The sequence below is a fragment of the Alnus glutinosa genome, chromosome 1 (genome assembly GCF_958979055.1).
Source record: "Alnus glutinosa chromosome 1, dhAlnGlut1.1, whole genome shotgun sequence".
NCBI classification, from domain to species: domain Eukaryota; kingdom Viridiplantae; phylum Streptophyta; class Magnoliopsida; order Fagales; family Betulaceae; genus Alnus; species Alnus glutinosa.
This window is the reverse complement of record NC_084886.1, coordinates 3,688,878-3,714,706: the sequence shown is the minus strand read 5'-3', so window position 1 is coordinate 3,714,706 and position 25,829 is coordinate 3,688,878. Positions and strand designations below refer to the sequence as shown.

The 25,829-nt window shown below is 35.8% G+C and overlaps 3 protein-coding genes and 1 long non-coding RNA gene across 4 annotated transcripts; 2 read left to right on the top strand and 2 right to left on the bottom strand.

The window, feature by feature from the left end:
• Window positions 1-175: 175 nt before the first annotated feature.
• LOC133866520 (transcription factor bHLH90) lies at window positions 176-3,485 on the bottom strand. The gene is made up of 8 exons (XM_062303079.1): window positions 3,046-3,485; window positions 2,761-2,931; window positions 2,604-2,682; window positions 2,022-2,090; window positions 1,366-1,929; window positions 1,016-1,249; window positions 720-896; window positions 176-500 (listed from the first exon to the last, which is right to left on the bottom strand). The coding sequence occupies exons 1-8, from the start codon at window positions 3,156-3,158 to the stop codon at window positions 432-434; spliced, it is 1,476 nt and encodes a 491-aa protein (XP_062159063.1). The 5' UTR covers window positions 3,159-3,485; the 3' UTR covers window positions 176-431.
• A 2,910-nt stretch (window positions 3,486-6,395) lies between these two features.
• Window positions 6,396-7,129, bottom strand: LOC133858428 (uncharacterized). Its single transcript, XM_062293898.1, has one exon. The coding sequence runs from the start codon at window positions 6,987-6,989 to the stop codon at window positions 6,564-6,566; it is 426 nt and encodes a 141-aa protein (XP_062149882.1). The 5' UTR covers window positions 6,990-7,129; the 3' UTR covers window positions 6,396-6,563.
• Window positions 7,130-13,843: 6,714 nt separating this feature from the next.
• On the top strand, window positions 13,844-14,946 carry LOC133858494 (uncharacterized). The gene is made up of 2 exons (XR_009898521.1): window positions 13,844-14,097; window positions 14,235-14,946. It is a non-coding gene; the product is annotated as an uncharacterized LOC133858494 (long non-coding RNA).
• Window positions 14,947-21,154: 6,208 nt separating this feature from the next.
• LOC133866504 (probable nucleoredoxin 1) lies at window positions 21,155-24,281 on the top strand. The gene is made up of 4 exons (XM_062303056.1): window positions 21,155-21,399; window positions 22,158-22,637; window positions 22,742-23,221; window positions 23,432-24,281. The coding sequence occupies exons 1-4, from the start codon at window positions 21,286-21,288 to the stop codon at window positions 24,092-24,094; spliced, it is 1,737 nt and encodes a 578-aa protein (XP_062159040.1). The 5' UTR covers window positions 21,155-21,285; the 3' UTR covers window positions 24,095-24,281.
• The last annotated feature ends 1,548 nt before the right edge of the window (window positions 24,282-25,829 follow it).

Here is a 25,829-nt window from a genome sequence, read left to right as displayed (position 1 = left end):
TAGTGTAGGTGGATTATTATACGGTTATACCAAAAGCCATCAACCAGGGAATCGGAAGAGTTGTGACATGGAAGTTTTTTGTACAGAAGAATCAAGTTATTGGTTTGAAAAGGAACAATAGGCAATACATGATTGTAAAATCCTCAAATCCATTCAAAATCAGAGTTTGCCTAGATTTCTCACAAATGAAACAAAAGGTAAGAAAGTTACGGATAAGACCCACTTGATGAACCCCGATCGAGCATCATAAACGAAATGAAGAAAAAATACAAAATAAGAAAGCTAAAATTTCAGCCTTCTCTACTTTCATTTTTTCCAAGATATATTATACTAAATTTGAAGTTTACAGGACATGTCAACAATCATGCAGTATCAAGTGATGCTATATTGATAGAGGAGGTGTAAAAACTTTGTCAGTCAACTGTCTGATGTTATAGTCTAAACTTTGCTAGCTCGATCAAAGAGTCCCTCAATTTTTGTGTTTGAATGTCCTTCTTAGCCTGGGGAACACATACAATGTTATTTTGTATCAGAAAGATGATCCAATAACACATACAATGTTATTCTTTTTTTTCTTCATGGTTCTGGTTATGATGATATTTACTAACTTGCTGGCTCTTTCAGTAATATGGACTGGCAGATCCTAGACATTTAAGCAGTTAACCACTGATTTCATATCTCCTAATTCCATGTTAGTATTCCATTGCTTGAAATCTTACCTCAACCTTGAGAATGTTCAGGACCATGCCACAGAATGTGGTGATATTGGCATCAGCTACTTGAAGCCCTAACGAATTTAAAGCCTCCATCAACCTCGAAAACCCACCTTGTTTCTGCTCACAGTAGAATTTAATCAAGAATTCTCTTTGGCTCATTTGGTTCACTTCCACTTGCACCTAAGGAAAGGTTTCAACACAAAAAAGAATGGAGCATCCATTTACTGAGACATGTTAAAATAACAAACTGATCACAGACATTGGTAGTGACATCTAAAGGTTATGCTAGCTCTGTGTACCTCTGTTTGCTTCTGTTCTACAAAGCTAGATGAGCCGCGGTTCTGCTCAGTAGGCGGCAAACATGTGGTGCTGCCGTTGTGGATTCTATCTGATGTTGTGAACTTCAACTCTGCTTTATTCATCTTGCAGTCCACTTCTTCAATTTCCCTGAGCTCATCCTGAAGTTGCTCCACCTCCTTCTTCAACTCTTGTATATATTCAATTGCATCTGCAGGAATTGAAGCTCTATCCATCTAGAAATTCATTAAATGAAACAGAATAAAAACTGAGTAAAAATGGAGAAAAAAGAACTATGTAAAAAAGGAGACCAATTCAATACTATAGTATTTGACAGATTCATTGTCTTAACCTTGGTTATCTTTGGGACCAAAGCGCGTAGAGTGAAAAGCCCATCTTTAATCCTGTTCCTCCTTTTCCGCTCGGTGACAAGATTTTTGGAATGATAACGTTCTCTACCTGGCTTCTGGACAACTTTTCCTTCATCATTTTCTACCACATTGCCACAATTTGAAACCAAATCTGCCTGTTGCTTCAATGAACTCTCGTTATGATTGTAATTTTTAGAGCCAGAAAATTTACCAATTGACTGCTTCCCAGAGCCATGTAGATTGATAAAATCAGAATTTAAATCAAACGATGGACAGTCATTCGAAGGATTGGAACTGCTGGATGATCCTTCAGCACTAGGATAGGAGCTGGACTGGGTCACTGGAGGCAGAACCTGTATCCTAGGATTGGAACTTAACAAGTGCAGGGTAAGTGGCCAATGTTGAAAGTACTCCTCAGACAATTGATCAAGATGATATTCATCGAGGGTCAGACTGGTATCGCTACAGGCACTCATGGCTCCTTGGTCCAAAGACACATCACACTTAGCGGTGATTAACTCTATGATCTTTTGATCTATTGGTATCTGAAAAGAAGAATTATATATTTTTACAAACTGGAGGAGAATATCCAAACTACAAATGCAGAAATTAAAACAAAGAGCAAAGCAAATCTTACATGCTTGGCGACAAAGAGCTCAATAAGCCCACCAGCAACTGGGATCAGAACTTGGGTTCCAATTGAATCCTGGCAAAATAACATTTTGGGCAAGTTAAACGGTGTGTCTTATTGGATGAAGTAACACCTCTAAGCGTTCTGATAGCCAGTCTAAATTCAGTCATGATCCTCTGAAACATGGTGAACTATGATGTAAAAGATCTGCAGGATGTCCCATGTCTTAGCAGCATCGTCAATTTTTCAAGAATATCATCAACTACTTGATGAGGAACTTTTAAGAAAAATGTGTCTTACAGCCTGAAGCCTGGATCTTTGGGCTTTCGGTTTTTGGTCACTAGGAAGCAGGCACGGGCACAAACTCAATCTAATTAATCAATATGAGATAGATAAAACTAAAATGTTGTGAAGATCAGAGGACTTTCGAAGCACAACCGGCTTAAAAGTTATGGTTGAAACCTAATACGAATGGACCAAAGTTCCACTGAAACATGACATGCATTCTATGTTATCTTGGGAATTTGTGATCAACTTCAAGCCCATATCAATAGGCTAACTTATCTGAAAGCAAATTGGTATACCCACATTTGAAGTATCTGAATTGAAGGCATTGGCATGGCAAATCCACCTGGGTTGCGCTGATATCACAACCTCTCCATGTAACCTGGTTCCCAATCTTTCATATTAGTGTTTCTTGATATTCTTTTTATGGCACAATGATAGAAAGAAAGAGAGTTTGTACCCAGAATACAGTGGCATAGAAGAAGGAAGCCGAGCAAGAGCCTCACATGCCTTTGTTCTCATGGGATGCTCAAAGTGGGTATCCCTGCAAAGAGGAGACAAAGTTTGCTCTTTGACATTGTCATTCTCACAACCAGCACCACTACAACAGCAACCCATCCATTCAATAAACCTACAAAAGCAATGAACACTGAAAAATGAACAGAGATGATTGGAACTTGAAAAGAGTACTGTCAAAAAACTGATCGTATTGGGTGTGGTTGGAAATGTTTGGAGTCACAAACACCTGGAGGGATCATCTCCCAATGTCCAAACAACACAATAGTCCCAACAGTTGGTCTCAGCAAAGGGTCTAAGCCACTCCACGGCTCCATCCAAACGCTTCATTGTCTCCTCCATCTGCAACACCTCCCCTTTGTTTTAAAATCTGCAACGAGTACGAGTACGCTCACAAAGCCCCTTTAATGTCTCCCTTTATAACAGTCTCTGAAGTTGAGACAAAATGGTACAAGACAAAGCTAACCAACTTTTTAACCCTTTTAAATTGGGAGGGTCTGAAACTAATCAGTGGCAAATCTGTGACAGTGGGAATCTGCAGGCTGCAGAGAGAGAGAAAGAGAAGACAGACAGACAGTTTTGACCGACTACCAGAGTGGGTGTATAAAACAACCATCGAATGGTTCAAAAGCTCCAGCGAAAGCAACCCATAACCGCATAAAATCATCAAGATTCATGATTTCACGTTATTTGGAGAAAGAATGGTACCTTTCCACTCTACTGTGAAGCGGGTTCATGACACGCCCCACTTACTGTAGCCAGTTTCTTGGTGGCTACTCTTGTTTTATTGTTTCCTTTATTTTTATGGGATAATTGCACCATTGGTCTTTAGCCTAAATTATAAATCATTTCTTATGGTACAAAAAGTTTATGGAGGATCTTTGTGGTAAACTATAATTACGAATTATTCTCTGAACCCATTTTCTGTCCACTAAATTAACAGATTCTGTTAGTTTGTCACATCATACCTAATAAAAAATCGACGCATATTCGTTACAATATATATATAAAACTTAAAAAAAAAAATTAAAAAAATTAAAAATAAAAAAATAAAAAAATTTGAAAAATAAAAAAGGAAAATAGTAAAGGTGAGCCACCCCTAGACCTGGGGTAGGCCGTATGCCACTCCCAAACATGGTCGAGGGTGGCCGCAGGTGTCAAGGGTGGCCGCGCGCTACCTCCACGGATTGGGGGGTGGCTCGAAGGCCACCCCAAGTTGCCTTTGGGGGTGGTGTGTGGCCACTTTTGGCCACTAAGGGTAAGCTTGAGCTCAACTGAGATCAGCAAGTTGATGATTGCGAATCGAAACTCGTCAAGTCAGGCTATAAAATCAGCCATCACGATGTTGCAAACAAATGGTGACAGAATGGGTGTCGGGAAGATTAAGTTGCGGTTGGGAAATAACGCCACCCTAAACACCCATCTTTTTTTAAAATAAAAATAAGAAATGAAATTTTAGTTTATTTATATTTTTGAATTTTTGAATTTTTAATTGAAAAATAACACGTGACAAAGGTATTATGGGGATATTTCGCCAAAAATGTATTTTTTTAATAATTTTGGTAGTTTGAGGGACCAGAGTGCAAGGCTTGGTAATTTGAAAAACCATTCAAATAAAAAATGATAATTTGGAGAGTTTAATTGGATTTTTTCCTATTAAGGGTCCGTTTGGGTTTGTGATTTCAAAAAGTGCGATTTAAAATAACGATTTTAAAATGTGCGATTTGAAAAAAGTGATTTTTAAAAACACAGTTAAGCGTTTGGCAAAATCACAGTTTAGCCTTTAAAATCGCGAATTTACCTTTTAAAATTCTGCGTTTTCAAAAAAGCACCATCTTATCTGCGATTTGAAAAAGCAGATTTTCTGCGTTTTCAAATCGCAATTTTTAAAAACGCAGTTTCCAAACGATCTATGTTCTGCGATTTGGTTTAAAATCGCACTTATTGTCTACGAAATCGCAATCCCAAACGCACTCTAAATAGTATTACCTACAGAATTCAATTAGTTGCGCGTGGTGGACATACTTGTGGAGAAAGGATGTCAGAGAAGGGAATATTTGCACGGTTTGGGTAATATCTACTATGCTTCGCCAGGGCAGGCACAATTCTGTTTTCATCCCAGACGGTACAATTATGGAAGGCCATAGTAGAAAAAGAAACGACATTTTGCCACTTAAAAACATAATTATTTACTCTCTTTTTTTTTAATTTTTTTTTTTTTACAATAAAAAATACAAAACTAGACCCAACTTGTTTACATGATTTTGTAATTTTTTGTTTAATAAATAATAAAAAAAAAATTAATAGTTGTATCATGGGGTGGCAATATATCATACCTCACAAAGTGTAGAGAGAAATTGAGAAAATTAGGAAAAAGAGCAATGTTAGAAATTCTATATTTTTATTTCACAGATATTTTTTAATGCTGATGTAGGAGTCTCAACTAACTTTAAATAAATATTTCTTAAAATAGGTATTCGAGGGGAGGGTTAATTGGGTACTATAACATCAACATTATATTATATTCGTAATAGAGTAATGCTGAAAACTATATTTTTATATCACAAATATCTCGCAATGTTGATGTGGCCATTCAAACCAATGCATCGATCAATCATTATAAAAAGAAAATAATAATGTTAAAAACTATATTTTTATCTCAAGAATATTCTATAATGATGTCACAGTTTCAACAAACCTTTAATCAAACAACCTTTAGATCAATCAATATGAGTGTAGATGGGCTTAGCTAAAAACTGATCGGTTAAGTTGGGCCTATTCAATAGTATTTGGTTTCCTTAAACTAAGAAAACACAAATAGAACTAAAAGTTGTATCATAGATATAGGGAAGCAAAAATTGTTCCATTAACATAATTTTAATAGAAAAAACTTTTTTTTTACTTTCTTATTCCTCTAACATTTATTTGAAACAATATTTAAATGATTTATCTTTTCTCTCTTTCTCCTATCATTTAATTTAAAGAATATTTAAATGGTATATGAAAATGATAATGAAAGCTATTGTGAAATATAACCATATAGGTGAAAACCTAATTATGATTACCAATTATTAGTTAAAATTGGTAACCGTAACCGTAACCGAGGTAGCTAGTTGGCCAAAATCGTCAACCAGCTCCGGTAACTGGATAGTCAATTAACTGGTTATAATTTAAACTTTTTTAACCCTTTAAAAAAACATTTCAATCTTTTTGGCCCAATATGTTGGCCTAAGTTGGAATGAAAGTAAAAGTCTAAAATCATAAATTTTATTATATATATATATGCCCAGTTATCAGTTATAAACGGTTTCAATATTTTCTAAAATGGGTAATCGCTCCAATAGGGCCGGTTATCGGCCGTCTTTACACTCCTATTGTGAAGTACATTTAAATAAGGAAGCAAAAAATAATTTAGTTCCTTAAATTGAAAAAAATATTAAGGAAGCTGCAAAAAAGCACTATTATTACATCCCCAAGACGACAGTCGTATTCTATGTAGCAAATACGATGCTCGTCCACTACATGCCAGTGCCATCGGGCTAATTCAAATTTTCAGCTCAGACAATGAGACAATCGGGCTAATTCAAATTTCTGCACGTTACAATACCATATGTAATTACATATTCAAGTTCCGGCTGGAAATGTAAAGATACAGTCGAAGAAAAAAAAACGAAGGATTTGATGGAAATGTCATTCAGGTAGATAACTGAAATTTGTAGATCGAACCTCCTCTTTCTGTACCCATTATCATGCATCGGTTCTGAGGTATCCTTCACGCTCAGCAGGTTTCATTCCGCCTTTGATGTGGTCAACAGTTTCGAATCCCTTGTGTCCTCTGCTTCCTCCATTTCCACCTGGCTTAGCAGCTGAACCTTTCTTATCAAACCCGAACTCAATGTCCCCAGATTGTTTGGGACGGTGGTTGAGGTGGTGGTGGTGGTGGTTTTCCTTGGGTTTTTGGCTGCGGTATCGCCGGTTGCAGAGGCGGCCAAGAAAGCAAGCAATTGCCGACACAACAATGATTACGGCCAGGACAATAAAAACTGACCCGAAGGACCCATTTGAGCGGTGTACGGACGGTGGCGCCAGCTGACCTGTGACGGTGTTGGGGTAAACCACAACGGGCTGCTGTTGCTGCTGCGGCAGTTGCTGCTGCTGTGGCTGCAAAGACATCTTAGACTTCGGGCTTGGCTGATCGAGAGAAGTGAAAGGGAGGAGTTTGGCTTTAGTACAAGCCTGAAGCTCTTGTTCTTTGAGTGCATACAAAGGGAGTTCTTGGTTTACTCATGAAACAAGCAATTACATTCCCCTGTGTGAAGGGGTTATGTATAATTGGGTTCGAGTATGTGGGGTTATCAATTCAATAAAGTATCAACTTTCTTTAATAAAGAGGCAACTAAAGATATTCCTTGTATTCTTTACTGCGGAAGATTGGGCACTGCTGTTGCTGTTGCTTTGTATGGAGAGAAAGTAAGATTTTGGCCCCTTTTGACAGCATTATTTGATCATATATCCCATTTAGTCATTGGATTGGGATGATCTCGGGTGCAACTCATGTACACAAAAAAGATGATATGGTATAGTATAAATTAATCTCTTGTTTAAGAGACTCTCAGCATCTTGTTTCAAATAAGTTTTTTGATAGCTTTTTTGTGCACAGGATGGCTTATGATAGTTTACAGATTTGTGTGTGTAGATTAATATTACACAATGTCCATCCTTACACGTTTGTTATCTAATTAGTGACTGTCTCACAAATTTGTGTGGAAAGAGTGTTGCAAATAACAACACTAATTCAGGTTTGAATTGTTCTACTTGGTACTTGCACAAAGATTTGTGCAACTCTCATTCGGGTGAAAAGAACCCATTTTGATTCGTTGGTCAATAACTCTACAGGTTTGTTGCAGATATTTTCAAAAGAAGTAAAGATTATGGGGTTCAAAATTGGGATTTGTGTAAGAAATCGAGCTCCATTTCCCCAAGCCCAACCACAAGCTTATCTGCGTAATGGGGTCACTCTGCCTAATGCTTGCTTTATTCCCTTTTCTTTTTCAAAGAAGGATTCTGCTTGCTTGAGTGCACGAAAGCTTGTTTTTATGTCTTTTAAATTTTAGTGCATGATTGGAGAGTAATGATATAATTTATCCCCACTGCACTGATAACAGCTTGTGCTAGAATAACAAAATAAATAAATAAATAAAAACAGCTTGTACTTAGTACGAATATTACCAGGGGACAACCAGACATTTCAATTAACAAAAATAGAGGTGTCCTTGCCACTTTATGCGTGTCGAAGACCTACAGGCTGCAAGAGCGTTTACATTCCGTTAAAAAATATATATATTTTTATTTTAATTACTTAATTTTTTATTTTGAAGGTTAAATACAATTTAACTCTTCAAACTGTTGCTCGTTCTCCAAATGATCTCTCAAACTATCGAGGCTTCCATTTCGATCCCCAATCTATCAATTCTTTTGAAAATAACCCATTCCATCGGTGTTTCCCGTCAATATAGATGAAAAATAGTACATGGGCCGCATACATGACTTTAAAAGACTAAAAAATCAAAAATGCCCTTCTTTTTAAACATAAAATTACTAAATTACCCTGTGAAAAAATAACACGGCACTTAATGGCATAAGACCACAATATTACGAAAATGCCATTGTGGATCACAATAGATCTGCTTCACCTACACGGTACTTCGTCCCCGTACCGCATCTCCTCTGAACCCATAAACATGCTCTTCGCCACCAGCCCGTCTCGACCAAGCATGGGAATGAGTACTCCGAGCCGAACCGGAACTCATCGCCTACACGATCCAGTCCACTTCCCCCTGGATTGTGTAGTCGCTGAGGGTGCATGGTGTCCTCGCTAAGCTCATATTGGTCCTGCAATTTAAGCAAGGCATCAACAAAATGCTGCTTGGCACCACCACTCCTCTCACGTGCCTAAGTGGTATAAGATCACAAAATAGTTAGATCATGCAATGCCTCAAGTGGAAGGGTGTTCACCTTTGTTTTTATGTTCTAAAACAGAAGTGAACAGAGTACCTATGCCAAAGGATTTTCGCCATCAAATCTGGGCAAATCGAGGTACAAGGCCTTGGTATGTACTTGTACTTCACCCCTTTGAATGTCATAAATCTCATCCTCCTGATACCACACATTTCTTCTCCATCATCTCTCCGTTCTGGGTCATGGTTTCTTTTGTCTTCTTATTCCTCCATTCTCTTTGGGTCAATGGAAGATGATAGCATGGAATGGGTGTAATCATTTTATTGTAGCTTTCCTTTTCTGCGCCTCCGCGAAACTGTGTTAGAGGATAAAATCAGTAGCTCACCTCTCCTCCAGCGTGACAGTCAGCAAGCAAGAGACCTCCACATTTCCTGCTGACCAGTCCCCTTACAGCACCAGCTACACCGCAGGCTAAGCTCACAATCTCTCCTGGATTCCTGCTGATTTCTGCGCTCCATGTTTTCTGGATGCTCTCTCTACGCCTCAAACTCAACACTCAACTTTTTCCTCTTTTGTATCTTATTAAGTTTTCTATGTTTTCCTAGGATGTAAACCTTGTATTGATATCTCTCAAAACTCATGTACGTGTTGCTTTAAAAATAAAAGACAATTCTCTGGTTTTGGTAACTTAACCAAACCAGTTCTCCTAAATCTTTCAACTGCTCTGCTCTGCGTTCAAGAACTAAACTGAACTCAAGTGTTATTCTCTGTTTCTTGATAATTTAGTTGTTTCTCAAGCGAGAAGCTTCTCAATACTTGTTGCATCCAGAGAAACGATTTTTGGTTTAAAAATACCCAGGACCATCCTTCTGAATCTTCCCATGCGTCAGTGATGGGAGCTCCAAGGGGTGGTGGGAGTGCAGCTGTAAGATGTGAAAGGGAAAGATGTTTTAACCATGAACAAGAGAAAATGAAAAGCTGTTTTGGTATCTTGACCAAAACAGTTTGTGTTTCATTGATATTTATAGACGATTACAAGAGAGTGATTATACATTTCAAGCGGTCAAAGACCAGCGTACAAAACAGAAAACTAAGATGTATTTACAGGCTTTGGAATGTCAACTAAGTAAACTTAATCTAGTAATCCAAGTAAGCTGCTGTGACAGAGGAGCAGAGATATGGTTAGAGAGATCAAGAAAATGGTTTAGATGTGTGGACTTGCTGATGACGTGCCGTGCAAGTGATGTGGGCAGATTGCATGAGTTTCTGTGTGCTGTGTTCTGCATTGGTGGAGTCCTGCAATGGAGATTTGTTGGACTGATAGCTTGCATCAGTGGAAAGCTTGTTCAAGTAAGGATGAGTTGATTTATCCTTAACAGCAGCTGGATCATTAGGTGCTGCAAGGTCATTAGGTGGGGGACATATGTGGGGCTCAACTTCATTGATTGAAGCTCTAAGAGAATCCTTATGGCTAAAGAGTGGAACACATATAGAAGACGTGTTGAGTGGGGCGGCTGGACCAGGACATGTGGAAGGTGAAGCACTAGGAGGCAGTTGAGGTGCTTCAGAATGATGGACACGATTTTTGGTTTAAACCGTGATGTTCAATGTTATAACCCAAAAATATGCATGCATGTTTTGGGTCGGTAGTCAACAAAAAAAACAGATTGGAGTCATTTTTACTTCCGCGTGCATCAGACTTCACAATTCTCAATCCCCCAAGATTACCGAAAACCCAAATGAATTTGATGAATGACAAGAAGAATCTAACCAAGTTGATGCACTTAGAAAAAGAACAGAAATATTATCAAAAAAGCATTTAGAGAAACGATTTTTTGTTTAAAGATACATAGGACCATCCTTCTGATTCTTCCCATGCATACATGGCAAACCACTTCCTGTAAAATTGTTTTTGTACAAATAAACTGTAGTTGCATTTGAGCAACTACATTATTATTATACTCTAGTTTTGTTTCTACGGTAATGACTTAATTACAATGTTCCAGGCTACTTTGGGAGCCAGATGGTAATGGGAGTTCTCCTGTGTAAATTTATGCCAAAGAATCGAGTAAGCTTATGCTGGAAGTTCTTAAAAGCGGCCCCAGAATAAATGACGATGGAGATATTATATCTGAGAAAGGCACTGCTGCTAATGATACAATCTTTGATATATTTGGAGGTCACAGGGCTTTTATTGAAGCAGAGGAGGCCGAGGAGCTTCTAAAACCACTAAGGAAACCAAACTTGTATACTAAGATTTGTTTTAGTAATAGAAGTTTTGGCTTGTTTCAGTAAACCAAGCTACTGCAGTCCTCAGGTTTTTCAGGTCGTCTATGGCGATGCATTGAACAGAAATCTGGTCGATGGGTCGAAGACCACTTCGGCGAATAGCGGTTTCAGTTCGAACAAGATCCACGTCGACAAACTAGTTGGGAAGGGCAAGAACCCGACCTTGCAGATTTCGGTCTATGCAGGTCGGAGAGGGACGACGTGTGGATTTGGGGGTGGACCCGACATGAATCCTCTCTCTATCGGGCCAAGGTGAACTGGGTAAAACAGAGGAAGTGAAGGGGGTGGCAGAGAAGAAGATGAAGAAACAGATCGAAGAAGACGATATTGATGGAGAAGACTGAAAATGAGAAGCCACGTGCCGTTACGGGTAGGGGAGGGTATTTTCAGGCTTTTGGGTTAAAAGAGTCGCCTGCTGAATTTCAGCCTACTCTTTTTTTTTTCTTTTTCTTTTTTACATGTCCAAGATTTAAACTAGTGTCCTCCGCTTCATGAGGCTTAGTTCTCAACTGAATGAGCTATCTCTTGAGGACTATTTCCACCCACTTAAACCGGCACAAAGTGACGAATGAGACAAAAAAAAAAAAAAAAAAAAAAAGTAATTAGTATTTTGGGGTTGAAATGCAAGCATGGTAGTTCGAAAGCCATAAAAAAAAAAGTGGTAATTTAGGACGCTTTTTTGAATTTAACTACGTACATTCCCTATTTATTTTAACTATTTTATTTAAATTTTTTTTTTTTTTTTTTAATCTTTATTGGGAAGAGAGAGAATGTCATAAATTCCTTTTAAAATTTTTTTTGCTTATGGCCCTTGTAGTATATAGCGTTGGTGATAAGGCATTTTTGTTCATGGGCTTTGACTTTTTTAAAAAATAAAAAAATTGGGTAGTGCAATTTTATGAAAAATAAGTGTTATGCGGCAATTTATATTTTAGTACCTAATCTGATAAGTGCAATATGAATTATCACATCAATTTATAAACAATATAAATATTATATGAATTGTCACATGATAGTTTATATTTGAATGACTAATATAATAAGTATCACGTAAAGCTATACAAACCCTATTGCCAAGAATCCAAGGAGTGAGCCATAATGAATTACCAAAGCAAGATAAAATTAAATCCCCAAATCCAAGAAGAATAGGGTGATCGAGTCAGCTCCGATGCGTGAGATGTGTGACTCTTGTGAGGGTCAAAGTGCAACCACAAGACTTCCTTATTGATGAATTAATGATGAGCCACACAAATTAAACCATGCACTTCCATCCAAATTCGAACCAAAACTTTGCAAATTGCAACCAAACTATATATCTGCTCCACCCTCCATTCTAACTGAAATCCATCGGCAGCCTCTTCGACGTCGATCCCTCCACTCTCAAAACCTTCTCGGGCACCGAAATTAGCCTCATGATTGGCGTGCCCAACGAAATCCTCTCCTCCCTAGCCTCCAACACCTCCAACGCCTCTCTCAAATGGCTCCAGTCAACCTCGAGCGGTGGTGAGGCAGCGATTGCCGAGAATGCGTTGGTGTATAACAAGAATGTGGTGAGATGGGCGGTGAACAACGTCGGAATTCCGAGGAGGCCTGGGGAGGGACTGGAGATTTACGGCCTGTTTGGCCTCTTAATTTTATGAGATTGCGAAGGGTGGGAAAGAGTACGAGAAGCATTTTGGGATTTTTGGTCTTGATGGGTTTAAGGCCCATGAACTTAGTTTCAACTGAGACGGGCTTGTTTTGCACTAGTATGATGTGATCATACAAAATTACAAATCTCTAATTTTCCATATGGCACTTATTTGTAAAATAATTAAATTCACACATCAAGTTTGTATTGTCACGTGAATTTTCAAAAAAAATTATACTAAGAACGATAATACTCCAAAATTATATTAAACAAAACATGTGCCTTAATAACAATGAATTGGCTTACAAATAAACAAAATACTTCGGATATATACTACGGTTTTTAATACAATTTTCTTATAAATTGACATGGCAATACATAATTAGTAAAATGATTAACAACTCAACCGCTAGTTAATCAAGTAGATAAGTCAGATTTTTTGTTTAATCATTTCATAAATCTTGGACAATCGCATTAGTTTCTAAATGACTTTATAGTCAAAGTTGTAGTATCTCTAACAATACTTCACAAAATAAATTTCATAAAGAGGGGAAGTATTGAAAAGAGGTGATTAACATTTGACAGTTTTAACTGCAAATTACTTATAGACTCACGTGGTAGTCTGTGTGTCACTTATCACATAAATCACAATACAATTAAATTGATGATCTTATAAATTGAATCTTTTCAAGTACAACTCGCCATTAGATTTTATTTAGATTCTTATTGAATTTTGAATTTAATGGTAATTTTTACTGATACGAATATATAATTTTTTATTTTTTTGACATGTCCACACAAGAGGGAGTGGGGGATTTGAACTAGTAACCTCCGTTTTATTAGGCGTGGTCTCCAGCCGATTGAACTATTCTTTGGGGACTGCTACGAATATATAAGAATAAAAATATGTGTAACATTTTTCTTATAAAAATTTATATTCTTTTATGACAGCATCTTTATTTTGAATTAAGATGGCTATAAGAATCTACTCAATTAAAGGGCTACATAATCTCGAGATTCTTGACCATTAGACAGCTATCGCATAGCTATGTCCAAAATCTCAACAAATGGGGAAAAATAATATGTAAGCGATGATGAAGATTAGTGGAGAAACCATGTGCTATTAAAGAAACCATGCCAAAGGTTTTTTTATTTTATTCAAGAAACCATGTCCAAGGTGGGTCAAAGCGTTCACACGAAAGAAACTGTCGTATATGCTCCAATAAGAAACTGTCGAAATAAATCAAATCTACCTCAAAAAGGGCAGAACTCTCTCTCAACCCGCGGAACAAGAAAATAGCCAAGCAGTTTGATGTTCGCCGGGAAGGAGGCTTCTACGCCTCCCTTCCTCAGTGGTGGTGCCTCCTAGTCTTTTAGGCTATGGAGTCTTTTGTTTCCTCCATGGTGTGTACCATGGGAATGATAGTTTGTCTCCCAGTTTTTAGGTTGTGGAGTTTTAGTTCTCTGAGTCTTTTGGGCTCTGGAGTTTTATGTTGATTTTGGTTGGTTTTTCTTTTCCTTCTTCTCGTTTTCTCTGGCAGGAGGTTCATCTCGAGGCGTTCGGTGGAGAGTTTTGTTATCGTTTCGTCTCGCCGGTGGAGCGTTTTTGTGCCTAATCTGTTCAACTTTTTGATGCTAGATCTACACTTATCCATCGGCTTCTTAGAGACACACGCCGCTCAGATGGGTTCACCTGTGTTTTCTAGTTCCACCGCTGTTTGTTCCGGCCGTAGGGGTCATCAGTGACCGGCGCGTGATCGTCACCCGCCAGGGAAGTCTTCTCTTCGACCAGCGCGTGGAGGTCTTGCTCCGTCGTTTTTCGCCGTGCAAAGGCGATGGCCGGGCACTGGGTGGCTAATCTGTTGTTTGGCAGCTTTGGGGGAGGCGCGTGTTGTACACGCGCCGGTCTCCAGCGACGACAGTGCCCTCCTCCAACGACTTGGGTTGAATTTCTGTTAAATGTGTTTGTGTATTCTCTAGTTACTATATACAGTTGCTTATGTGTGGCTCAAGTTTTACTGGAATTTTATTTGTTAGGGGGCTGATTTGTAATTTTAGTAAAATTTGAGATTCTGCATAGGTAATTGTTTTTTAAGCTAGATCCTTCTAGCTTAAGAGTGTGGGAGGTATGTCCCTCATTTCTCATGATGTAGCCTGTGAGCTTTCATATGTTATAATAGCACATACTATTAGTTCAAAAAAAAAAGAAACTGTCGAATATCCTCCAATAAGACTTTTTTATTCTTCCACAAATCCATTGTATCAGTATAAAGAAACAAACCCTTTTTTAAAATTACAAACCAGTGAAGGGACAATTTTCCTCTCAAGAGAGAGAAAGTCCGAGAGTTTTCTAGAGAGCGAGTGTTTAGAGTGAAACTTGTCTTCCAGGGGGGGAGGCCTCACGCCTCTTCCTCCCGGTTTTGTTTTTTGGCTTTTGGTTCCCTTGGCCGCTAGGGCCAGGGTTTTGTTCCCCCTGGGTGTTTTTCCAGTGGTGGTTATTTGTCTCCGAGCCTTTACGGCTGTCGGAGTTTCTTCCTCCCAATGGTGGAGGCTGTTTTGTTTTGTTGTTTTTTCTTTCTTTTGTTTTTTGCTTTGTTTTTGTTGGTGCAAGCAGAGGCTTTTGGTTTCTGGTTCGTGGAGATAGATGGGTGTTGGAGAATGGCGACGGAATTGTTGTTCAAAGTTAGATCTATTAACCTCGGTTGGTTTTTTTTCAACAAGAACCTTCCTATTGCGGTCTTCGGCCCTCTCCGGTCTCGATGGTCACCTGGCAGAACCGTGCAACTCTCTCCTGTTCGGCGCGTGATCAGCACACGCCGGGGGTCTTCCTTCCTTCCCTCGCGCGTGCGGGTTATGGCTTGTTTTTCCGGCTTCGCAAGGTGTCGATCTGGACTTCTGGTGGTCGTCCGTTGATGGGGGGGGTTCCCGGAGACGTCGTGTGATCTGCACGCGCTGGTTTCTCTGGCTGTTTGTTTCTTGTGCTTGTATTCCTGAGCTTCTACTTGTTTTGGTTGTATATTCTTAACTTGTTTCACAGTCTACCGGTTTTCGGTAGCTGCTTTAAGCTAGGGTTTCCCCTGGCTTTGTGGTTAGAGGTTCTTTACCTCTAGTCGCTACCTTCGGCCTTTCAGCCTTGGTTTAGCTTCGCCTTCGGACGGCTGTTTATGCCTTCTTTCTTTGATTTGTGTATTTGTTCTGATCTTTGTAACTCTTTGTGTGGTCTCCGGGCGTTTGCTCTGGCAATGAAGAAGGTTTTTTTAAGTTAAAAAATAAAAATAAAAAAATAATAATAATAATAATAATAATAATAATAATAAAAATTAGAGAAGATAGACACAAAGGTCCCTGTGTATCTCTTTTTGTCAAATCACAAGCTTAAATTTTTGTGAATTTTAAGGTTCTAATATTTATCAATTGGTTAATGATATATATATACACACATTCACATTTAATGTGTGATTCATGTATATAAAATGAATATCACATACATAAATTTCAAATATATGTATAAAAGACATCTCTTATTAAATAATACATTTCATCATAATTTTGTTAATTTTTTAATACCTGAACACACTTGTCACGTAAAATCACGTCAGCATGGCACATCATCATTACTGTTAACAAAAATTTGACAGCAAATAACCCAAAAGGTTGGGTTCCAACAAAAACGCACTATTGGGAGATGATACATATGGACGGTTTACTGTCCCCATCACCCTTTTATTAATTTTTTAATAATAAATAAAAAAAAAACAAAAAAAAAAAAACAAAATATGTCCTTTGATGTGATCATCAAATGACATATTTTGATTTTTTTTCATATTAAAAAATCAAGAAGGTGGTTGTGGGTGACGGTTTGTTGTCCCCCATAAATCATTTCCCTGCATTATTTGAGTGCTTTGTTGTCTATTTATTTTAAAATTACGATGATGATGCAGCATTACATGGCAAGTTAGAGTGTTCATTTGTTGATTGGACATGCTAGTTTGTACCATTATGATACCTGCAATGTTTTAATTGGATATTATAGCATTTCTAGCATGACTTTTAAACTAATGATAATAGGTTTATTTTCCCTCAAAAAAAATTGATAATAGGTTTATTTAACTTTTATGTTATACTTTATTTTCTTCGGCAAAGCCTTTAAAAATAGGAAAATGATTTGATAAAAAATAAATTTTTAATAAAAAGTGACTTTGGATGTGATAATAAAAAAGTGACATCCAATTTGATATTAGAGGTCACTTTTTTATTAAAAATTTATTTTTTAATAAAAAGAGTCGTTCATGAGACGATTTTCCTGTGAATCACTTCTCTTAAAAATAAAGGCTTTTCATCAAATTGCTACAGTAAACTGTAGCATATTCTACCAATATAATAATAATTTTTGGTATAAAACAAGAAAAAATGCAGAAGGAAAAACGAGGATAGAGAAAGAGAGGAAAAAAAAATAGAATAAATTATATATTTAATAAAGACGAAAACTTTAGGAAGTAAATTGACAAAATTTGAACATTGAGCGACATGTCACCAGGGATCTTTAACACGTTTTTCCCATTGAAAAGCCAAATAAAATAAGATATTTTATTTGGTAAATGCATGTATAAAATAGAATAAGTGAATTATTAATTTTAAAATTAATGTGATATAAAATAAAAAAAAAATTATATGAAAAAGTGAAAAAAAAAAATTGTATTGTAATTAATTTGTTTATTTGAATAGTAATAAAAAATTATTGATGTGATATAAAAAGGAAATTTTTTTTTTTTTAATATTGATTATTATCGAAAAATATATATATAAAAAAAATAAAAAATAAAATATATATATATATATATATATATATATATATATATATAAAAACAGTAAAAACTCACAGTAAAAATTCCCTATTCTGTTCCGTTCTTATCCTTTTCAAACAAGGCCATTAAAGAAAGACCAAAAACAATTACGGATAAGATTAGAATTGCCGACCAAACAAGCAAAGTGGTACTATCCCCAAAAAAACAAGTAATATATTGACCTCGGTTACAAAAAAGATTCTATCCGCTTGCGCAAGCATATAATATTCCCATGACATCATGTGTTCGGCAGGATATTTTCGTCTTTAAATTTTTTGTTTCATACATTACAATATATATCTAATAAAATGAAATAAAAGAGTTAAACGAGATGATACTTACTCCTCTGAATTTGAATGGAAAAGAGAATGAGAGGATTAGATTTACTTAAGCAATAACAATATTGTCGCAGAGTAATGCTACATATGTATAGAGTAATTTTAAAAATCTTTCCTGTATTATTTTTGTGTCTCTCTACAAATAACAAAGCTTTTAAAATTATATTATCAAAATTTAATAGTAATTTATCATAAATTAAATTGTAATTTTAAAAATTATATTATTTCTGAAGATATATAATAAGGACTTTTAGTATTACTCGTACATACCACATAAATATTTCTTAAATATTTCACAAAGATAACAGGACATCTATTAAAAATTGATTTTTTTTTTTTCTTGTAACAATGATTATAAAAAAATTATTAAACTTTATTGCGTTATTGTTGTGCATTGTGAGTGTTTTGATCATTTTTCTATTTTTATTTTTAAAATTCAAAAAGTAGTAGAGGACCACCTTGCCACATAAGCAAGATATAAAAAATTGTATAAAAATATGACAATAAATCATTACTCTAATGTTTATTACTCTTGTTTTTTATTTCTTAAATATAAACGTCCTACCAAATCGCCAAGATACCAAATTGATGGCAATAAAGAAGCCACGTTGCATTCACCTCTGTTATATAATTTAAGAGAAATGATCCCCACACTCATTTCTTACAACAGTTTCACAACAAGTTGACGTGGCTAGTAATATTTTATTATTTTTTTTGTTTTGTTTTGTTTTCTTTTTGTAAAAAAGTAATAAAATATTACCAGCCACATCAGCTTGTTGTGGGACTGTTGTGAGAAATGAGTGTATGAATAATTTCTCATAATTTAAAGAAAACGGTCAGGTACTCTAACTTTTATCACAAGTCATTAATAAATTTACTTGTCATTCCAACTACCTCTTTCTCTGTCATGTTAAATAGATCACCTTTTGATAAATTCAGACCAACCAAGGGTTATGGGAGGGTGACGCAGTGGTAGTGGAAGACTTGGTAGTAGAGTCTTCTAATTAAAAGATAAAAAAAAAAAAAAAAAAAGTCTTAATGCATAAAGAATAATAAATTATGCAGAGTGTTTGAAAAAATTATCTGATTTGATAAATAATTCAATTGTTATTTATTATATTGCAAACTCACCTATATATAGTAAAAAAATGTTTGTAGAGAAAATAAACATATTTCTAGTAAAAGTAAATCTAATCATAGTATGGAAATAAATACTTGTAGAAAAAGAGAAGGTAAATAAAATAATTAAATCCATAATAATAAAAAAAATAAAAATTCAATGAAATTGACTTTTGTGTTAAAAAACATAGGGATTGGGAGGCCCCTGTCACATTTCCTATTCATTATTGGGTCTGAATTATTTGCCTAGATTAATCTTCAAAGACGAATCCCTCAACAATTTGCATGGTATTAAGATTAGTAGACAAGGGCATTCTATCTCTCATCTCCTTTTGGCATATGACATTATGATTTTCAGTTGTGCTAGTTCTAAAGAGGCTTGAAAAAAGTTGAGGGGTGCCGAACTATTTTTATAATTATTTATTGAGAGTATTTTTGTTATTTGGGAATACATTACAATTTTTCGGTAGTTTGAGACGATATTGATGCAATCTTTAATTTATGGAAAGCATTACAAATTGAGTGTTAATTTGAGAGAAGTATGAGTAATCTTTTCTATAAATTGATTAGCCTTTTTAATGTATAGCACAAATATAATTAACACTTTCTTAATCACGGTGACATCTCAATTTGTTTAAATATTTCTTAAATATGTCGGTTTGGCATATCTGCAACAGACACTCAGTCATGTTTTAAGAATGAGTAATGTTACTTGTACTACAAATTTTCTTATAAATTGATATAACAATTTATAATTAGTAAAATAATTAAATAAAAAATTTAACTTGTCAATTTAGTTAGTTAGTGACCGGCTTATTAACCATACAATATTAATTATTTTATAAATTATAAAATATTGAATTAGTTTATAAAAAAATTGTAATAAAAGTTGCACCAGGACTAAGAGGAGCATTTTCCAGTGCCTCACCTCCATTGAAACTTTTTTTTTTTTTTTTTTTTTTGTTTTGGCTAGGTGTTGTTATTTACAACTTAATCCAAAGTGTTTGGGCTTCAAACTCTTTGCCTGTATTGGAGATCTCCTTTGCCTGGACTAGATATAAGTTGTTTCATAGTCTGTTCAGTTTCGTTGGAAGCCGAACCGGATTTAATCATCTAAGTTTAAAGGGGTTCTCTTATTTCGGATAGTTTTATTTATTTTAGTTGGCTGCAGCTTTGACAATTGACATGCAAATTCTTAAAGAGTAATGATTCACTACCACCTAAATATACAACTTTTCATCACCTTGTTTATGTGACAATATGGTCCCCTGCCTTAATTTATTTTTAAAAAATGAAAAAGAGCAATGATTCACTACCACCTAAATATACAACTTTTCACCACCTTATCTATGTGGCAAGGTGGTCCCCCACTTTAATTTATTTTTAAAAAATAAAAAAACTCAAAAAGTAGTGGGGGACCACCTTGCTACATATGCAAGGTGGTGAAAAGTTGTATATTTAGGTGGCATTGAATCATTATTCAATAAAAAACTCAAAAAGTAGTGGGGAACCACCTTGCCATATAGGCAAGGTGGTAAAAAATTGTATATTTAAGTGACATTGAATCATTATTCTATTCCTAAATGACTTCTACCTTAGTTATTTTTTTGGCTATGAGGTGGTTGTAGTTTATCTTGATTAGGTTATTGAGTCGGTAGTTTGTTTTTGTTTTGTCTTTTTCTATATGTTGTTGAAATTTGTTTCAACAATATTTTATTTTATATATTTTTTTTTTGAAAAAAAAAAGGAAAAAAGAAAGGAGCATTTTCCGTTGGAAATTGCATGCGACTCAAGTCACTCAATCGCAACTGATACATATGGAGCCAAAGCATCGCAAAAAGAAAAACGGGAGGGCATTTGTGCCAGTTTCATGGTGTGTTCGGGTGTTGAATTTTTGAAATTATAATTAAATTTTTATTCTATTTACGAATTTTGAGATTTGACTTTTAAAAAAAAATTGAATAAAATATAATTTATATTTTTAAAAAATATAATCAAAATTATATTCCTTATCCAAAATTTTGTTGCCAAACAAACCTTATTATTATGCTTCTGCATGGAAACATGAGCCATCGACCCCAATTGGTCAACGTGTCCAACTCCACGTGGTTCCTACGCGGAGCTTAAGAGGGCTTAATTTCTTTTCTTCGACACCAAGAAAAGAAAATTCTAGATGCCGGAGCTTTTCTGATTCCCCCTATAAATATGTGAAACGTGAGTGCTTTTGCAACGGACTCGTTAACACCGAGCTTCTTTTGCAGCACTTTGACGCACACTGAGAAGAGAAAGAAATGGCGGGTGGTGAAGAAAGCGTGACCCAGATCAACAACGGGGATGTTCTTGACTTTCGCTCGCTCCTCTCTTCTTCGGAGAGGGACTTTCTTGTCCGCAACAACGGCGATCAGGTATTTGAGTTTTCTCGTTGAATTTCCATTTTCTCTGGAAAATATGGGATCTGGGGGCTGGGAAAGTTGATGAAGTACACACACACTGAGGCACTTTTTGTTAGCCTTGTTGTTGGTTTGTTTAAGTAAATTGAGCTTGTGATCAGGTCATCCCCTGATTATAAGGTGATTTGATTAGACGCCTTGGTGCTTGGTTTTTTCCTTTTCATAATTTTTTTTTTTTCGAAGAGCGGTTGAGAAATTTGGGTATTTTCTGATCTGATTAGTTCTTCGATCACACCCACAGAGCATTTGAAAAAAAAAAAACAGAGAGTTTCTGAGCAAGAACTTCTATCATGGCTAATTCATGGATTTCTTTGATGAAGATCTTGAGATTTACAGTAGAACCCTGTTTCTTATAGTGCTTTCTAGTTTGATTGCAAATATTGTGTCTATTTTGGACGAGGCTAGGCTGCTCAATAATTTTTCCCTTTGTAATGAAATTCAGCTATCAAGTGAAATTTTGAGAAAAATCGCAGCAGTAACCTACTTTGTAGCTTACATCTCTCAATTTACTAGTCCCATTGATGCACAACTTAATCACGATTATGGTTTAGAAGACCAATTAAAAGTTTGTTAGGATTATGAATTTGTTAACATTATCATAATTTTCATGAAATTTTCCTTTTGGTTGGATGAGCTGCTCCATTGACTGAATATGGGAAGTTGTAGTCATATGAGTTAAGAGGGAATCATTTATCGAATTGTGAATTTTACAGGTTAAAATTGACAGCTTGAAGGGGAAGAATCTTTGTTTGTATTTTTCAGCATCATGGTGTGGCCCTTGTCGCCATTTCACCCCAAGTTTAGTCGAGGCGTACAAAGAACTTTCTCCAAAAGGTGATTTTGAGATTATTTTCATCTCGGCTGATGAGGACGAGGAATCGTTCAAAGCGTACTTCTCCAAAATGCCATGGCTTGCGATTCCATTTTCTGATTCAGAGAAACGTGATCGCTTGGATGAAGAGTTCAAGGTTAGTGGGATACCTACCCTTGTAATCATTGGTGAAGATGGGAAAGTAGTGAGTGACAGTGGAGTTGAGATCATTCGAGAGTATGGAATTGAAGCCTACCCTTTTACACAAGAAAGGATCAAAGAACTGAAGGATCAAGAGGAAGCAGCCAGGAGGGATCAGTCTTTGAGATCTCTCTTGGTCTTCCGCTCACGCGACTTTGTAATTTCATCTAATGGAAACAAGGTAACTTTCGGATTTCGATGGTATTGATTGTTATATAAAAATGTTCGTGTCCATGAAATATGTTATTCCTCTCCCCTAATCTGTATTTGTTCTTAATGTGCAAGGTGCCTGTCTCTGAACTTGAGGGGAAGACAGTGGGTCTGTATTTCTCGTTGTTCTCATATAAGTCGTGTGGTGATTTTACTCCAATGCTTGTTGACGTTTATGAAAAATTGAAAGCAAAGGGAGAGAGCTTTGAGGTCGTGTTGATACCGCTTGATGATGATGAGGAATCATTCAATCAAGGTTTCAGAAGCATCCCTTGGTTTTCACTGCCCGTGAAGGACAAGGGCTGTGAGAAGCTGGCTCGATACTTTGAGCTCTCAACCCTCCCCACTGTGGTTATTATAGGGCCGGATGGAAAGACTGTTCATTCCAATGTTGCTGAAGCCATTGAAGAACACGGTGTTCTGGCATACCCATTCACCCCAGAAAAGTTTGTAGAGCTTGCTGAGATAGAGAGGGCCAAAAGGGAAGCTCAAACGCTTGAGACAATATTGGTTTCAGGAGATCGAGATTTTGTCATTGGGAAAAATGGAGTCAAGGTAAAATCTATGATTTTATTCATTGCTGCAAACTTCATAATAGCATATTTATTATTTCATATGTTTTAGCCCAACTTTTGTGATGTTCCATGTTTTCTTGGTTGAACATGTGGTATACTCTTCTATGTGCTCTGTGGCCGGAGGACTTTCTCTGTCCCTTTGCAGCATGCATCTCCTTTTCTTCCTCATTTACCTGTTTCCTTTTTTCAGATTCCAGTGTCAGATTTAGTGGGAAAGAACATCCTTATTTACTTCTCGGCACATTGGTGCCCGCCATGCCGTGCGTTTCTACCAAAACTTATTGAAGCATACCATAAGATAAAGGCAAAGGATGATGCATTTGAAGTGATTTTCATCTCTAGTGACAGGGACCAAGCGTCCTTTGATGAGTTCTTTTCAGGAATGCCATGGCTAGCACTTCCCTTTGGCGACAGAAGGAAGGCATCACTGAGTCGCACTTTTAAGGTCTCTGGTATCCCCATGCTCGTTGCCATTGGACCAAGTGGCAAGACCGTCACAACAGAAGCTAGAGATCTCATCATGAGTCATGGGGCCAATGCCTACCCTTTCACTGAAGAGCGAGTGAAGGAGATCGAGGCAGAATTTGCAGAGATGGCAAAGGGGTGGCCTGAGAAGTTAAAACACTCACTCCATGAGGAGCATGAGCTTGTTCTCTCTCGCCGTAGGAGCTATACATGTGACGGGTGCGAGGAGCAAGGAGACGGCTGGTCCTACTACTGTGATGAGTGCGACTTTGATCTTCATCCCAAGTGTGCCTTGGAAGAAGACAAAGGACCCAAGGATGGTTCATTGGGAGAAGAAAATCCCAAAGAAGGGTGGGCCTGTGATGGGGATGTCTGCTTCAAAGCTTGACAGAGTCGCTTGTGATACGACTCCTTTTTTCTTTTTACGTGTGATTATGATATGTGTCTAAGCTTCCAAGGATACCTTCTCTGATATGCCCTTGAGGTATCTTTGGGGTATATAATTTAATAATATGAATTTGGGTGTGCTGTTGTGTTAATATGATAATATGACGTTGTGGATGGATTTCACGGTATTTGTGCCTTCTAAGTTCTATCTTCTTGCTCGCATCGCATTCTTACTGAAAAATGAACTCAAGTGTGAGCCTTACTCGTAATTAGTGAGCTTTAGCCCAGAGTGAACTTAAAATTTGTGCAAAACTTAAAAGGATTATATTCTTAAAATTAGAAATTCAAGAATTAAATTTAAATATGATAAAGATTTAAGGATTAAATATGATTTTTTTTTTTTAAAAAAAAAATTGTTATTAGAAAAATGTTTAAAACATATTTTTGAAAAAAAAAAAAAAATCTTAAAATTGATTTTTTTTAAAGAAGAAAAATCATTTTTAATTTTAGAAGGTCTATTTTTCCGCCCAATCCCAATTACAATTAGTAGCAAATGCTGTATTATTGGATAAATTCAATGATGTGGCTTCTGATGTCCTAATCAGGAAAACAACATTTTGTGCTGACAGGTCCTATGCATTTAATGCCATTTTGACGTTTACTTATAGCACTAGTAACAATTATTTTATATTTGTTCCCTTTCCTATATTTAGGAAAAATTTCATAAAAAATATCAAAAAACCTCCCACAGCAGATGCCTTATATTTAGATGAGGGAGTTGGGAATGAATAGTGATTCCCTATGTATACATGTCTACTATTTATTCCCTATATATTATTTTAATATAAAAAAAAAAAAATTTAATTGATATAGGAAAAAGTAAGAGAATCTATTGTGGGGTATTTTTTTATAGGGAAGTAAAAGATAGTTTTGTTCCCTAAATATAGGAAAAATAGTTAAAAATCTGCTGCTAATGCTCTTATGCTACTTGCTTAAAAAAAAAAAAAAAATCCATGTTATGCTACTGCCTTTGGTTAGTCTTGTCGCGAAAGTTTGTGGCACACGAGTTTTAAATTGTATGTCCTTTCTTTGAAGAGCAAGGAATCCAAGGATTACTTATATATATATATATATATATATAAAAGGAATCCAAGGATTACTACGGACTCTATTATTGAAAAATGTTAGAATTTTTTAAAATTTTCATCCCAAATGATTTGTTGCAATTTTATAAGATTGTGATATATTTTTTAAAATGATAAATTGTGATATGTCATTTGAAAACTAAATTTTAGAATTTTTTTTTTGAAATGCGTAGCATTTCTTCTTTTATTTGGTAATTCTTTTATTATTATTATTATTATTATTTGATATTGTCAATTTATTTTTAAATCAATCTTAATTAATTGAAAAAAAATTACATATTTATTAATTTTAAAAATGATCACAGCCAATGAAAAGAGACTTTGGGTCTCTTCTCAAAATGTTATCATATTTTTGTTCGGATAAAAATTAGTTACAAATTGATTTATAGTTAATTCTTAAAAATCAATCTAATAAAATGATGTGTGTTTTTTTTTTACATACTATTAAAAAAAATATTTAAGAAGCACACCTTGTTAAAAAGAAAGAAAAAAATAAATATATCATTCTCAAACTACTACTTAATTGTTAATATCCCCATAAAACTAACAAGATAATGTCAATGTTCCCCTCCAAAGACCAACAAAAAGACA